At 38.4% G+C, this 17,111-nt stretch overlaps 1 protein-coding gene across 3 annotated transcripts in view; it reads right to left on the reverse strand.

Moving 5' to 3' along the window:
- Window positions 1–648: 648 nt before the first annotated feature.
- reck (reversion-inducing-cysteine-rich protein with kazal motifs) overlaps window positions 649–17,111 on the reverse strand; it is a 177,172-nt gene continuing 160,709 nt past the window's right edge. For all 3 annotated transcript variants that reach the window (XM_072571197.1, XM_072571198.1, XM_072571199.1), the window contains 4 exons: window positions 13,633–13,840; window positions 13,089–13,162; window positions 9,665–9,820; window positions 649–4,925 (listed from right to left, as the gene is read on the reverse strand). In XM_072571197.1, coding sequence (XP_072427298.1) covers window positions 4,719–4,925; window positions 9,665–9,820; window positions 13,089–13,162; window positions 13,633–13,840 — 645 coding nt within the window. In that variant the 3' untranslated portion in view covers window positions 649–4,718. The remainder of the gene's footprint in view (window positions 4,926–9,664; window positions 9,821–13,088; window positions 13,163–13,632; window positions 13,841–17,111) is intronic.

Genomic DNA, 17,111 nt, shown 5'->3' on the forward strand with positions numbered 1-17,111 from the left:
AATAGGAGAAAGTGAGGACTGCAGATGCTGGAGATCAGAGCTGAAAATGTGTTGCTGGAAAAGCGCAGCAGGTCAGGCAGCATCCAAGGAGCAGGAGAATTGACATTTTGGGCATGAGCCCTTCTTCAGGAATGAGGAAAGTGTGCCAAGCTGGCTAAGATAAAAGGTAAGGAGGAGGGACTTGGGGGAGGGGTGTTGGAAATGCGATAGGTGGAAGGAGGTTAAGGTGAGGGAGATAGACCAACCAACTCAACCACCCTGTGGCTCAACACTTCAACTCCCCCTCCCACTCCACCAAGGACATGCAAGTCCTTGGACGACTCCATCGTCAGACCATAGCAACACGACGGCTGGAGGAAGAGCGCCTCATCTTCCGCCTAGGAACCCTCCAACCACAAGGGATGAACTCAGATTTCTCCAGTTTCCTCATTTCCCCTCCCCCCACCTTGTCTCAGTCCCAACCCTCGAACTCAGCACCACCTTCCTAACCTGCAATCTTCTTCCTGACCTCTCCGCCCCCGCCCCCACCCCCACTCCGGCCTATCACTCTCACCTTAACCTCCTTCCATCTATCGCATTTCCAACGCCCCTCCCCCCTACCTTTTATCTTAGCCTGCTTGGCACACTTTCCTAATTCCTGAAGAAGGGCTCATGCCCAAAACGTCGATTCTCCTGCTCCTTGGATGCAGCCTGACCTGCTGCGCTTTTCCAGCAACACATTTTCAGCACTTATACTAAATACCCTTGTAACCTTCTCTGCTCAGGGAGCAAAGAGCCTGAAATTCTCTCATCTTTTTATGAAGAATTTCCATATCTTTGGAACTATTCTAATAAACTTCCTGTATTTCCTAAACTTTGATTTGCGGTCAAAGCATATCCCAGCTGGAACATCACCATTCATAAGACTTACAGCATAATTTCATTCATTTTGTACTCTGTACCTGTATGTAAAGCTACATGTAAAGCTTTCTAAGTGCTACATTTTAAAAACGATGTCAACTTGTACTATGATCCTCAAAGATTTGCATAAACACAAATATCTCTGGCCCCCTCTTTCTAATGCTAAGTATAAAATGTGTTCATTCAGCTCTCTTGAAATAGGGTGGGATGGGGTTAGTAAGTCAATAATTTGAAAAATTGGTTATGGTTTGGGACAGGTGCGGGGAATGCTTCATACAAAATGAGACTTCCTGGTTTCATAATCAAATTTCTGACCATACTACTGGAAATCAAGCAGATAATAAGATTAGTACTAAGAGGGGTTAAGCATTCCTCCTATATTGTTACAAGTATTCATTCAGTTTTGTTTCAAAATATAAGAAATGAGTAGTGTCAGTATATAGAACTTTAGTATTTGTTACAGAATGACATTCATTAGGAATTTCCAGCATTTTGTACTGCAAATATAAAAGGGGTTTGTGCTCTTCAGCATTCAAAGAGTTGGGTACCTGTGCAATAAAAACTAAATTCAATGAAAACGAGTTAGTGGTGGTGTAAGGATGCGATAAAGGACCTGGAGCACGAAAGTGCACAATGTCAAGAATATCTAATCAGATAGTAAAGTTGGCAAATTGAAACAATAAAGAAAGAGAAAACGGTTCAATATGAAATAGGGGAAATGCCATCTAAAAATATCACAGCAGGAACAGAGGTGGCTTAGATAAATAACACTAAGTCTAAACAAGGAAATACAAAAACAAAAAGAACTGCGGACATTAGAAATCAGAAAACAAAACAAAAATTGCTGAAGGAGGAGGTCCAGAAGTAGCATCTGCACAGAAAAAGTAGACAAAAATATTTTGAGTTCAGTGACTCTTTTTCAGAACTGGAGAGTTCTAGAGACTGAAGGGTAACTGAACTAGATATGTCAACTCTGCTTTCTCTCCATGGATGTTGCCAGACCTGCTGAGGTTTTCCAGCAATTTCTTTTTGTTGTCACATAAAAATAACCTCAGGTTAACCAGGAGAAATAGTCAAAGCAAAAGAGGGCTTTTTATTTTTTTAAAAGTGCGTTTGAATGGCTAAAAGATGACTAGCACTTAAGTAGCATTTTTCACTACTTCGACAGTCAATGAAGTATTTTTGAAATGCAGTCACTTGCTGTTAATCAGGAAACATTACTTTGCACAGCAAATCCCCACAACAGCAATGTGATAATAGTCACATTATCTGTTTTTTTTTGTGATTTGGATTGATAGATAAATAGTGGCCATGGCACAGAGGATAACTCCTCTGCTGTTTTTATTCTGAAATATTGCCATGGCATCTTGTACATCCACTCAAGCAGGCAGATGGACCTCATTTAATGTCTTATCTAAAAGACAGCACCCTCAATAGTGTAATATTCCCACGGTAATGCACTGGAGTATCAACCTTGATGATTGTGCTTGAGCCCTAAGTAACTTTCAGATGCAATTTTGCTACCAAATGAAAACTGAAAGAACTGTAGATGCATTAAATCAGAGACAAAAAAAACAGAAATTGTTGGAAAAAGCTCAGCAGATCTGGGAGCACTGCGGAGAGAAATCAGAATTAATGTTTCGGGTCCAGCAACATATTTTCAGCTCTGATCTCCAGCATCTGCAATCCTCACTTTCTCCTGACAGAGAGAAGATTAGTATTCAACAGATTAATCTCCAAAAAAAAAGTCAACAAAACAAGGGACATGTAAAGGACAAAGAGCATCACTACAACAAATCAAAGAACTGCAGATGCTGGATATCATAAACAAAAGCAAAAATTGCCAAACAGCCAAGGAAGGCCTGGCAGCATGGTGGACAGAAAGCAGCGTTAATGTTTCAGGTCCGGAGATCCTTTATTACAGCTGGTAGATGCCATCAGATCTGCTGAGTTTTTCCAGCTATTTCTCTTTTACCATTATTATATATGCTTTAAGTTTTTGATCTCTGTAAATACAGATGAAGGCAATGACGAAATTCTAAGAAGCAGATAAAGGAGCATTGGATCGATTAAAAAGTAGGAAGTAAATTGCATTAAACAGATCTAGCTTAAATTAATAATTATCCTGACCTAGAGAGGGACCCTTCAGAAAATAAAGGGAATACAGCTGCAATAATAGGAGGTAATTCAAAAAGTTTCTTGCAAGATTCTTAAGACCATAAGACATAGGAGTGGAAGTAAGGCCATTCGGCCCATCGAGTCCACTCCGCCATTCAATCATGGCTGATGGGCATTTCAACTCCACTTATCCGCATTCTCCCCGTAGCCCTTAATTCCTCGAGACAACAAGAATCTATCAATCTCTGTCTTGAAGACATTTAGCGTCCCGGCCTCCACTGCACTCTGTGGCAATGAATTCCACAGGCCCACCACTCTCTGGCTGAAGAAATGTCTCCGCATTTCTGTTCTGAATTGACCCCCTCTAATTTTAAGGCTGTGTCTACGGGTCCTAGTCTCCTCACCTAACGGAAACAATTTCCTAGCGTCCATCCTTTCCAAGCCATGTATTATCTTGTACGTCTCTATTAAGTCTCCCCTTAATCTTCTAAACTCCAATGAATACAATCCCAGGATCCTCAGCCGTTCCTAATACGTTAGACCAACCATTCCATGGATCATCTGTGTGAATTTCCGCTGGACCCGTTCCAGTACCAGTATGTCCTTCCTGAGGTATGGGGACCAAAACTGGACACAGTTAAGTGTGCTTAAAGTCTTGGGAATATCGTCATAACTCAATTAGGCTCACATCAGTGACAAAAAACTGCCAGAGATTCTAAACAGGAGGAGTATTAGAAATGTATCTGCCAATAGACTTAAGAGTAGATCAAGTTTCAAACATATAACCAAACTCTTCCAAAAATTGTTATGCCTATAGACAAGTGTTGCACTGGATGTAGGAAATTTGGAATTTCAGAACAAAATTTGGTAAAGGACTATGAAACATGTTGCAGAATTTTAAGACCTAAAGTATTAAGGGTGACATAAATGGAAACACAATTGAAAAGAAGAAAGCAGAAAATGGTAACAAGTCAATTTCACATTGGAGAGAACAGGATATCTCAGAGATATGATAAGAAGATACTAGAAATATGTACACTACAGCAAAGATGGCAGCTTAGGTAATCTAACCAATGTGATCAAACTTTTGAAAAAGTTGGAAAGCAAAAGTGGTAAGAGATGAAGAATCAAACGAGTGACTTAAATTTGGATCAATGCTGCAAGTGTAATGGAGGAGGTTAAAAGAAATGATTCCAGAAAAAATATTATTAGTTATTTCAGTTGTGTGGAATTTAAACACTGATGCATACCAGCTGGGTCAAAAGGCCCACTTGTGCTCTAGATTAAAAACTTAATACATGATTTAAACTGATGCAATATTGATTGAAATTGCATCATGTCAAATCTTGCAGTACTGAATTCAATCAATTCCCTATTTTATGTCAATTTGCATATCATGATATAAACTATATCGAACAGTTCTAAGAAATAAATGCATGATAGCTAACTGACTAATTTACACTGCACTCATTTTAAATAAAATAAACTAAGCCCTTCAAAAAAGGCCTGTATAAAGATATATTTTGAATTCTACTTGCATTTAGAAGATGCCAAAGTTGAAATTTTGTATAACTCATTGGCTTATCTTGCTCTATATTTACTATGTAGGGTGTTGTAGTTCAGCCATTAAGCATGCATTCCACAATAGCATGTTAAATACAGACTTGTCCTGATTTTAAAAAATGTAATGTCTTTCTGAATCATAAAAATCCTGACAAAGCAACAACTAGGCTTAGTAAAAGTGCAGCTGAGGAGAGGATTGTCTTTGCAGAGTCAGATGAATCCATTAATGAAAGTTGCATCTGTGAGGTGGTAAGTGCTGACAGAGGTACATGGGCCATTAAAGTTGGACTACCAGATTGTATGAGAGAGTCTATCTTCTCAGCCTCTTTATTGCAAGCCTCAATCTAGAATAACAAAAGCAGTGATTAATATTTAAGAATTTTCAAAGATAAACATTTAAAAATGTTCAGGATTACATTTTGTAACAGTTTGGATCATACAATCAATGACAAGAACAAAATCTAATTGTCAATACTAAGTTAACAAAGAAATTTCAAGAAATACTTTGTATTTACATATTGATTTTCCCAATCTCAGGCATCTCTCAGTTGCATCATCACGTAATGAAGTACTCCAGAAACACAGTCACTGTTGTAATACAACAAATGTGGCAGCTAACCTGAACAGTGAACGATCTCATAAATAACAATGAGACAATGCTGGGGACGGAGTCTAGCTAAATTATTCTTGAGTTGATACAGGCTTCTTAGGTTAAATGTCATCCTTCTGCATGTAATCAAAGAATCGCTGATTCACCCTCAACTACTGACGTTTGATAGTACACTCTATAGTCTGCTGACTATACCTAAACTCAATCCAAATAGGCTTTGCCTAGCCAATTCTTCATTTCAATCCTTATATTCAAATTAATAATATTTTTCAACTATCTTTCTTCTTTCAACAGTTTTACTGAAGATTTTATACTTAGGAATATTAAATTGCTAATGCAAGTTTCAGCAGTCAGAAGGATGATGCCTGAACAAATTGCTTTGGGAGAAATTTTATTTGTTAAAGTGAAAGGGATGTCATAGAGTTAGCGAGGTATTAATGACATTCTGGAAAGCAGAAAAGATTGCTAAGATTGCTTTAAGACGTCCCAGGATTATGGAATGAAGATGTACCATAGCACCTTGAGTTTGATCCTTTTAAGACATGAGAAGAATGTACTTCCTTGTTATGTCACATCAATTGAGTTCAGAACTAGCATATTTTGTGAGGATGAAAGATAAAGATGGCAAAATTCAGGAACCTTGGAAGACAAGAGACAAAGATGACAAAGTTTAACAAAAAAAAAAGGAAGCATATATATGGTTTAGAAAACTGAGGCCCTTGAGGAGTATAGAGGAAGTAGGAAAAAGACTCATACAAGAAATTAGGAGGGCTGGACTGACCCTAACAAGTCCTTAACAAGTAGGATGAAGGAGAATCCCAAAGCATTTTGTATGTATATTAGGAACAAGATGGTAACTAGGGAAAGGGCAGATCTACTCAAGGACACAAGACAGAATTTATGCATGGAGCCAGAGGAGGTTGGTGAGATCCTTAATAAATACTTCCCATCAGTATTCACCGAGGAGAAGGGTGTGGGTGATGGTAAGATCAGGGAAGGGAATGTCAATATTATCAGATATTAGGGAGGGGTAGATAAGTAACCAGGCCCTGATGGAATCTATCACAGGCTACTGAAGGCGACAAGGGAGAAAAGTGCTAGGGCCTTGACAGTGATCTTTGTATCCTCTTTAATCATAGGCGATGTCCCAGACGACTGGAGAATAGCCATCTCTGTTCCTTTGTTTAAGGCAACAGGAATAATCCAGGAAATCATAGGCCAACGAGCCTTACAATCTGTTGGAGAAGATTCTTAGGGACAGGATTTACTAGTATTTGGGGGAAGAATATACTTATCAGGAATAGTCAGCATGATTTTATGAGGGGAAGGTCATGTCTCACAAGCTTGACTGAAATTTTTTGAGGAAGTGACAAAGATTATTGATGAAAGGAAAACAATGGATATTATTGATATAGACTTCACTAAAGCATTTGACAAGGTGCTGCTGATAAGCTAGTCCAGAAGATTAAATTGCCTGGGATTCATGGTGAGTTGGCAAGTTGAATACAAAGCTGGCTTGATCATAGAATATAGAAGGTAGATGTAAAGGGGCGCTTTTCTGACCAGAGGTATTCTGCAAGGATGAGCATTGGAACCTCTGTTATTTGTAATATATATAACGATTTGGATGAGAAAGTAAGTAGTCTGACTAGTAAGTTTGCAGACAACACGAAAGTTCATGGAGTTGTGGACAGCGAGGGAGGTTATCAAAGGGGACAGCAGGATATATATCAGTTGGAAAGTTGAGTGGGGAAACAGCAGATGGAGTTTAATACAGCCACGCGTGGAAGAGATGCATATTGGGTGGTCAAATGTGAGAAAATATACAGTAAATGGCAGGATCCTTAGGAACACTGATATACAGAGCGATATTAGGGTCCAAGTCCATAGCTCCCTCAAAGTGGCAACACAAGTGGTTAAGTGCATGCTTGCCTTCATTGGTCAGGGCATTGAGTATAAAAGTTGGCAAGTCACATTGCAGTTGTATAAAACTTTAGTCAGACCACATTTGGAGCATATTATTTTGTTCTGGTCACCACATTACAGGAAGGATGTGGAGACTTGAGAGTGCACAAAAGACATTTACCCAGGAGTTACATGGATTGGAGTGTATTAACTATAGAGAGAGGTTGGACAAAATTGAATTTGTTTTCACCTAGAACATCAGAAGCTGAGCAGCAACTTGAAAGAACAATATAAAATTATGAGAGGCATACATATGGTGAACAATTGGAGTCTTTCTCCCAGGGTAGAAAGGTCAAATTCTGGGAGGGGTAGGATTAAGGTGAAAGGGAGAAAGTTTAAGGACATGTGCAAGGAAATTTTTACAGAGGGTGGTCAATGCCTGGAATGCACTGCCAGAGGAGGTAGTCAAAGTCAGCAGGTTATAGTCCAACAGATTGAAGATTGGCTGTCTGACAGAAGGCAGAGAGTTGGGATAAAAGGTGCTTTTTCAGAATGGCAGCTAGTGACAAGGGGTGTCCCACAGGGTTCAGTGTTTGGGCCGAAGCTGTTCGCTTTATACATTAATGATCTGGACGAAGAGACTGGGAGAAGTCTGGCAAAGTTTGCTGATGATATGAAGTGAGGTGGACAGGCAGGTAGTACGAGGTGGGGAGGCTGCAGGAAGATTTAGGCAAAAGTGAGGACTGCAGATGCTGGAAACCAGAGTTCAGATCAGAGTGGTGCTGTACTTTTCTAGTACCACTCTGACCTAAAAACTGCAGAAAGATTTAGACAGTTTAGGAGAGTAGTCTAGGAAATGGCTGATGAAATTCAAAGTGAGCAAGTGCGAGGTCTTGCCCTCTGGAAAAAAGAATATAGGCATGGACTAAACGGTAAGAAAATTCATAAAGCTAAAGTACAAAGGGATCTAGTACAGGACTCTCTAAAGGTTGACTTGAAGGTTGAGTTTGTGGTTAAGAAAGCAAATGTAATGTTGTCATTTACCTCAAGAAGGTTGGAATGTAAAAGCAGTGATGTGCTACTGAGACTTTATAAAGCTCTGGTTAGGCCCCATTTGGAATACTGTGCCCAGTTTTGGGTCCCACACCTCAGGAAGGAAATACTGGTACTGCAGTGTGTCCAGCAGAAATTCACGCGGATGATCCCTGGAATGGTACACCTAACAGAGGATGAACGTTTGAGGATCCTGGGATTGTATTCAGTAGAGTTTAGAAGATGGAAGGGTGAGTTAATAGAAACTTACAAGATATTTCATGGCTTAGAAAGGGTGGATGATGGGAAATTATTTCAAAAAGGCAGGGATACTAGGGACCCGTGGGCACAGCCTTAGAATTAGAGGGGGTCAATTTAGAACGGAAACGAGGAGACATTTCTTCAGTCAGTGTGGTGGGCCTCTGGTATTCATTGCCATGGAGCACACTGGAGACCGGGACATTAAAGGTCTTCAAGGCAGAGACTGAAATTCTTAATCTTGCAAGAATTAAGGGCTATGGGGAGAGTGTGGGTAAGTGGAGTTGAAATGCCCATCAGCCAAGATTGAATGGCGGAGAGGACTTGATGGGCCGAATGGACTTACTTCCACTTCTATTTCTTATGGTCTTAAGAGGTTTATTTGAAATCACAAACTTTCAGAACACTGCTCCTTTGACAGATGAAATGGAGGAAAGCATTCCCTTCCACTTCACCTGAGGAAGGAGCAGTGCTCCAAAAGCTTGTGATTTCAAATAAATCTGTTGGACTAGAGCGGGGTGTCATGTGACTTCTGACTTTGTCCACTCAAGTCCAACACCAGCAAATCCACATCAGGGGAGATGGTGGAAGCAGGTACATCAAAGTTTAAGAGGCATTCAAACAGACAAATGAATAGATAGGCAATAGAGGGTTACAGTCCACGTGCAGGCAGATGAGATTAGTTTAAAATGGCATCGTGGCCAGTACAGATATGGTAGGGTGAAAGGTGTGTTCCTGTGTTGTACTGTTCTATGTGTACTTATATTGCACTATAAGACTGTGGCTTTCAAACTCTTTTGGTTTAAGCAACTTTTTCAAATTGGTTAGTGACTATAAACTCCCATCTAAGTTATAATAATCGTAGTACCTTTTAAACCTGCAACTCTGCTACACAAGAGGACAAGGACACCAGGTGCATGGGAACTCTCCACCACATTCTCAAGGTCAGTTTTAGAATGAGCAGCAAATGTTGTTTTGTCAACACTAATAGGCAAGATCTAACTTAGTGGCAAAACAGGCTAAAAATACTGAATTATCCTCTCTTGATCCCATGTTTGGAGGCAGGACACCTCAAAGAGGGACTTTCAGGTGTAACACATTTAAAAGATTGAGGCACAAATCATGCCCACTAAATGGAAGACTTTGAATCACACAGATAAATTATTAAACAAAACTGATTTTCCATAGAACATTTACTGTATATATACACACTTTTCCCCATTGCATAAAATATATTAACCACAAAGTAAAAAGTGTACATTATACTTATATACATACCTGTAATATTGTTGGATCTTGATCGACTGGAATGATGAGGATCACGAGGTCAGATTCTATACTTAGGTAGCCAAAAACATCACACTGAGGTACTGAAACGTGGAAACGCAAAATATAAATGATGTCGTGTACAGACACTGGTCTTCCCCCATTTAACTGTAAAGAAAACAAATGCTCGATATGAAAAACTGCATAATCCAGTATTCTTGTGGTAAATAACTAACTATTTAAAACAATCATAATTCAAGCTTCTAAATTTTTAACTGTGATTGTGATAAAGATCAGCCTTTAACCAACTGAATGGTGGACTTGCCTTGAGTAGCTGAAAAGCACATTTCTATTTTACCTTGAAGAGGAGAATTTTGTTTCATCAATATCATGACATTCGCATAAGCAAAGAACATTTCAGATCTGCGCACTACTCCAAAGGAATTATTTATGTGAAGAGTTTACTTTCTTTCAACTTTCCTTCAAACAAAAAAAACCACAACCAAGATCATGTCATTAATTAGCACCTTCATTTTTACTTTGTCAGAGTGAGTGAGTCTGTGTAATTTACCAACTCAAAAGAACTGAGCCTCAAGTTAGGAGCAGGGCATAAATGTCCAAAGTTAATGCTATCTTTAATAAACTCTGATTATTTAATGTTTATAACTAAATCTATAATACATCGCCCATTGAGTTCTGCACAATGTATTAGTTTAATTCATGTGAATGGGTATTGCTGGAAGAAATCCCTTCACTCAAATGGATGGTAGTCAATTGGCCAATCCCCAGGCAGAGTTAGGAGATAATCTGTTCTCGAACATAATGATTTGTTAAATAAAGAAAGGGGATGGAAATCCACTAAGAAATACAGGCAGTGGGTGAGAATCCACTTACAGGACTGACCTGGGTCATTGATCCTGAGAGACTGCATAATGTAGATGCAAAATTGTTACCATAGCCCAGGAGGCTGAAGCAGCAGAGCAGACTTTCAGGTGGAAATGACATTGAACAGGTAAAAGGGAAATGGAAAAGGTATGATTCAGCAGAATGCAACAAAGCATCAGAGATAGTCATGCAACTTTGGCAACTTAAAGGCAATCTATAAATTTTGCAGGCATTCTGCAAAATTCTAAACAAAAATCTTGCATTTTAGTTGTAAACATCTCAATTATATCAAATCCCTATTGGTGGTCTTTTTCATCTGTTGGTATGCCAAATTTAGTCAGTTTCAATTTAATGAATCACAAGCCTTTCTCAAAATTAACACCTTAGAAAGTGTCTTGTAAAACCCTCAAATTACAAAACAGGTTCTGTTATTATTTAAATATTAATAACACAAAATGGGTTATAATATTTTATTAGAGACACGTTCTTGACTAAGCTAATTAATTTCTGGAATGTCAACTGACACCTTGGAAAAGGCTTCCTGTGACTGAATTCATTAGTTACTAATAGTTATTTTAGTTAATTAGATTTAGATTAGATTACTTACAGCGTGGAAACAGGTCCTTCGGCCCAACAAGTCCACACCGACCCGCTGAAGCGCATCCACCCAGACCCATTCCCCTACATTTACCCCTGCAGCTAACACTATGGACAATTTAGCATGGCCAATTCACGTAACCTGCACATTTTTGGACTGTGGGAGGAAACTGGAGCACCCGGAGGAAATCCACACAGACACGGGGAGAACATGCAAACTCCACACAGTCGCCTGAGGCATTAGTTATTAATAGATTTCCGTGGTAAATGGTTGCAGGTCCTGATGACAGATCATAACCTAAATGTTAATTGTGTTTCTGTCTCCACAGATGCTGCCTGATCTGATGGGGACATTTCTACTAGTTTGCTTTTGCAGTAGTTAAGGCTATGCTTTGCCAATCCAGATTAAAACATTTCAAGGTTTCAGAAAAGATTCTTTGCTAAATTAGAAGTACAAGATTAGATTAGAATAGATTAGATTAGATTACTTACAGTGTGGAAACAGGCCCTTCGGCCCAACAAGTCCACACCGCCCCGCCGAAGCGTAACCCACCCATACCCCTACATCTACATTTACTCCTTACCTAACACTACGGGCAATTTAGCATGGCCAATTCACCTAACCTGCACATCTTTGGACTGTGGGAGGAAACCGGAGCACCCGGAGGAAACCCACGCAGACACGGGGAGAACGTGCAAACTCCACACAGTCAGTCGCCTGAGGCGGGAATTGAACCCGGATCTCAGGCGCTGTGAGGCAGCAGTGCCACCGTGCCACTGTACCACCATGCCGCCCACTGAACAGAAGTTGAACAGAACTTTTAAAGCAGATCTCGAAAAGCCAAGAATGAGCTAACAGTAAAAATTTAACATTTCAAAGAGGTTAAATTGTTTGAAAAACAGAAGTTAAAACTGTGCAGAACTGTTAGTTAATAGCTGAAGTCTCCAAGTGCAAAGAAAGAAGTATAGTTTAAAGGTATAAAGAAGTAATGTGTGATTAAGATAACTTTAGATATGGTAAAAAGAGGGAGGGAAGGAGATCTTGGATGGCATACATTATCAAAAGTACACATCAAAATGTTTTAAACACAACAATTGACTAACATTTCAAACAAGTTCAAAAATAATCATCGGCTAACGTCTTCAGGGTTCTTAATCTTTTAGGTACTTCAATTCCATGGATTCCCTCACATGCCAAAGGGTGAAGAAATAATGACTTGAACAAGAAAATTTGCAGTACTAGCACTTTTGAAAGCATGTTGCAACATCTCAGATTCTCACTCATTAGACACACAATCTTATTATTCAGCCTTTTTACCAATCAGGTCAAACATTAATCTCTGTTCATTCCAGTGAGTTGTTCATACAATATTTATGGATAAAAATTCTGCTTCTGCTCCCACAAGGCTTATTAAGGTAAGTTATGTACATTTCATATTTGAAAACATTGGGGAAATTCTGAAATGATTAACTTGCAAGTACACATTCACTAATCTGCAAAATTTCTATCTTACTTACCACACTTGATCTCATTAACTCATGTGGACATCCACCCGCATTACATTAAACAGACTACAATAAATTTATTGACTTTTCTCCATGTTACTAGTTGGTCTTATTCTATATATAATTATCTGTATATAACAATATAGCATATTGTTTTACATCAACAACACAAAGAAACTCTAGAGTATAGCCAATATAAATCCAGCTTAAATTTTGGATATATCCGCAAATGTAAAATTTGACATGAGAAAACTATCTAGAGACACTAAAACTTGACTCTGCTTCTGTTGAAGCTTGGACAAAGGTTCTCTAGAACTGGATGAATAACTGTAGAGTTTCCTTGACAAAGAAATATTTAGAAACAACCGTGACAGAGACTAACTACTTTAGTCAGTTCTACTCTAAAGTAAACTGAAGCTATTTCTTTTAATTCTATATTTACAAATACCTTTGCAAGGCTGTCCAACTGATCTTTGCTCCATAATACACGTAGCATTCCAGCACACAGTGGGCAACAGGCTCCTGGAAGGCATCAACAATTTGACAATTCTAACTTTTTTTTAAAAGCAGCATATTTAGTATAATGTTCAATCTTTTACTGTAAAATAGTTGCTAAAGTGCTTTTTGGTGTGAGCCAATATGAGAAACTTGGCCAGATCAGCAGTCAAATGAAAAGGATTATCAGGACAAAACACAGGTAAATCTGGCAAGAGCAGCATATGTCTCTAATAAATCATACTTAATTGCCCATCAACTTATTTAAATGGGTATCAAATAGACCATGCTCAGTTGAAGGTATACAATCCTTCATGTAAATTTTTTCTTCCACTCTCTCCATCCAAACCATCAAAAACCATAAATGGGAATAAATCCAGTTGAAGCGTCCACACACATATGAGTTTGAGATGAAGGTCAACATATGGGAGAATTTAACAAGAAACTGCTAATCAATTTCCAGTCCTACAGAAGACAAGGTTAGACTTTTTCTTTACCAGGTGGAGTAACAGGCTTGCATCCATTTTTGGGGAGCGGTGAACATGTGACAGATGAGCACTCCGGGTGAGAAGTGTTACTGGGAAGAATGCCTACAGCTTGGCAACGCCCAATATAGTCCACTGCCACACGATCGGAGTAGGCAGCACATAGATTATCATAGGTCTCACCATTATGACCACAGACTGACTGCTGCCTACATATATCCTTCAAAAGGAAAGACAAAACCAAAAATAAAGCTTTCAATAAAAATGAATTATTCCATGTGAAATACTGTATTTTATGACTAAGGTTATTCAGAAAATGAACATTACTCACATGAAGTCTAAACCGTAAAACAATCACTTTGAAAACACTGGACCAACTTATTGTATTAAAACCACATTAAACATGGATGCAAACATTTTTATTAACTGGTTAACACTAGATATTAAAACAGGTTACAGCAAGTCTATGACAGTTTGAGTAGTCAGTTAAGTTCAGCTCTAAACGGAGTTATTTTTAAATCCCAGTATTTCAGTTGGCTTAGTCACCTTACTACTATCTCACAACCATTATACAAAATAATTTAGATTATAATTTGGACTGGGGAGGGGGCATAGCCTGTAATAAAAAGGGGCTTCCAACCTATACTGGACATCTGGCAACCTAATGACAGAGCAAGAAACCATCTTCTTATCTAATTAAAAACACAATCTCTACAGTGTGGAAGCAGGCCATTCAGCCTAACGTGTTAACATTGCCTCACCCCCATAGAGCATTCCACCCAGACCCACTGCCCTACCCTACTTCTGTAACCCTGTATTCCCCATGGTTAACCTAACTAACCTGTACATCTCTACACACTAAGGGCAATTTAGCATGGCCAATCCACCTAAAATGCACACCTTTGGACTGTGGGAGGAAATCGGAATACCTGGAAGAAACCCATGCAGACACGGGAGAATGTGCAAATTCCACTCAGACAGTTGCCCAAGAGTTGAATCGAACCTGGGTGTCTGGCACTGTGAGGCAGCAGTGCTAACCACTGAGCGACCATACCTGCTGCATTTAGATTGAAGGATTATGAAATGAATTATGCAATATTTTGGAAAAGAAAGTGCAAATTACAGTGGGTGAATCAAATTTAAAATCAGAAACAGAAGAAATAACAAGGGAAAAGTAAATTGGATTGAAACAGACAGCAGAAAATGAGACAGATTGTAACAGTTAATTTTCAGTGCCCGACAATTTATACAGTAACTACATTTAGTAGGTCATTAAAAGTTTTAGACCTGAAATGACTTGATTTAACTTTCTTGAGCAAGATTACCTCATACCAACCATGCAAATATACCTTTCAATCCACTTAAATGGAGAGTCATACGTTACAGCATAGTAGTGGATCTCTGACAGCATCATTGTGATTTCTAACATTTAATCTCCCATCTACCTATCCTTTGGCAGGTGCACTTCAATAGTAGTGAGCACTAGTAGCCTCATTGATACTTTGACAGCAATTTTTCTACCATTATTTTAAATTAGCAAGTGACTTAAAAGGTAGATTTGAACAAAACAGCACTCAAATATAATTGACAAAATATAAAGCAAAAAAGTACATACAACATGACAATACTGTAATCATTCAAACTTTAATTGTAATTAAGTCAAATACTGTATAGAACAGGTTCATAGAATGTGCACTACATAATTTTCTTTATCATTGTGTTGAGGAACCAAATAGGTAACAGGTTATTTTTGATCTGCTATTGTCCAAAAGGGGTCAAATAATGACCCTTAAAGTGGTGTCTGAGAAAGAATGATACAATAATGATAGCATTTTGTCGTGATTTAGTTAAAACTAGGAACATAAATCGAAGGAAGTTAGTTATGTAGTTATGATGACTGAATTGAAGAAGGTAAATAGGGAAACTGCATTAAAAGGTATGACCATAGAAATAATAGATTGCAATAAATAAATCTTTCTTTAACATATAACAAGCCCAACATATAACATGTTTAATAATGGCTAACAAGATGAACTAAAAGTAGCAATAGATCAAAGGAAGAGGTTTAATGTTCTTAAAAGAATGCTAAGAGTGAGCATTAAGCAGATGTCAGCAAAGGGTCAAGAGACTGCTGAGGAAAGAGAAAAGAATAGGAGAATAGATTAGCAAGAGACATAAAAATAAAAATTATAAACAATTTTACAGGCATGAGAGATCATTTAAAACTAAGTGTGAACCAATTAGAAACAGAGGATTTATACCAGGGGATAAGGAAACAAATACTACATCTGCCTTCACACAAAAAGGAATAAAATACTCTGGAATAATGGCAAACCAAGATCTAGCAATATGGAGGAACTTAAATTGACAAATATTAATACCAGAGGAATAATAAAGACTGAATTGTGACCCGATGATCTGCATCCGAAGGTTTTAAAAGAGATACCTGCAGAGATGTTGGATGCACTTTTGATCCTTTAGAATTCCCTAAGTTCTAGAACAGTTACTAAGAATTGGTAACATAGCACAGCTCTATAAGAAACAAGGGAGAGAGAGGAAACAAATAACATACCAGTAATAAGTTTGATATTTTTATATCTGTAATGCAGGATATGATAACAGAGCATTTAGAAAATCTTAATATGATTAAACAGAGTCAACATGGATTTATGAAAGGGAACTGGTGTTTGATAAATGTGAAGTTTTTTTGAAGATATTGTAATGAACGGATAAGGAGGGGAAATAATGGATATAGTACATTTGGTTTACAAAAAAGGTACCACACAAATGGTTAGTATAGATAATTCAGATTCATGGGATTGAGTAACAGTTAATAATCAGAAAAAGGAGTTGTAAAAGGATGTTTTCAGGTTGGCTGATTGTAACCAGAGTATCATAAGGATCAGCATTTGAACATACAATCAATGACTTTGATGAGGGTACTGAGCAACAACGTTTGTCAATACAAATTAACAAGTACCTTTAGGTTGCAAAGCGATTTACACAGATTGGGCACTCGGAATATAGATGTAAGGTCATAGAATCACATAGCATGAAAAGAGACTCTTCGGTCCAACTAGTCCTCACCAACCATGTTCCCAAATTAAACTAGCCCCACTTGTCTGTGCTCAGCCCATATCCTTCTAAACCTGTCCTATTCACGTACCTATCCAAACGTCTTTTAAATGTTCGAGCTGTATCTATATCCACCATTTCCTCTGGCAATTCTTACCACAATCGAACTACTGGGTGTAAAAAAGTTGCCCCCCGGGTGCTTTTTTAAAACTTTCTCCTCTCACCTTAAAAATATGCCTCCTAGTTTTGAATTCTCGCACCGTAGGAAAAATATACTTGCTATTAACCTCACCTATAGAACATAGAACATTACAGTGCATTACAGTGAGTCAAGATTAGAGTGGCCCTGTCATACTAATCTGAAGCCCATCCCACCTACACTATTCCATGTACGTCCATATGCCTGTCTAATGACG

This window comes from Chiloscyllium punctatum, chromosome 5 (assembly GCF_047496795.1).
Source record: "Chiloscyllium punctatum isolate Juve2018m chromosome 5, sChiPun1.3, whole genome shotgun sequence".
Taxonomy (NCBI): domain Eukaryota; kingdom Metazoa; phylum Chordata; class Chondrichthyes; order Orectolobiformes; family Hemiscylliidae; genus Chiloscyllium; species Chiloscyllium punctatum.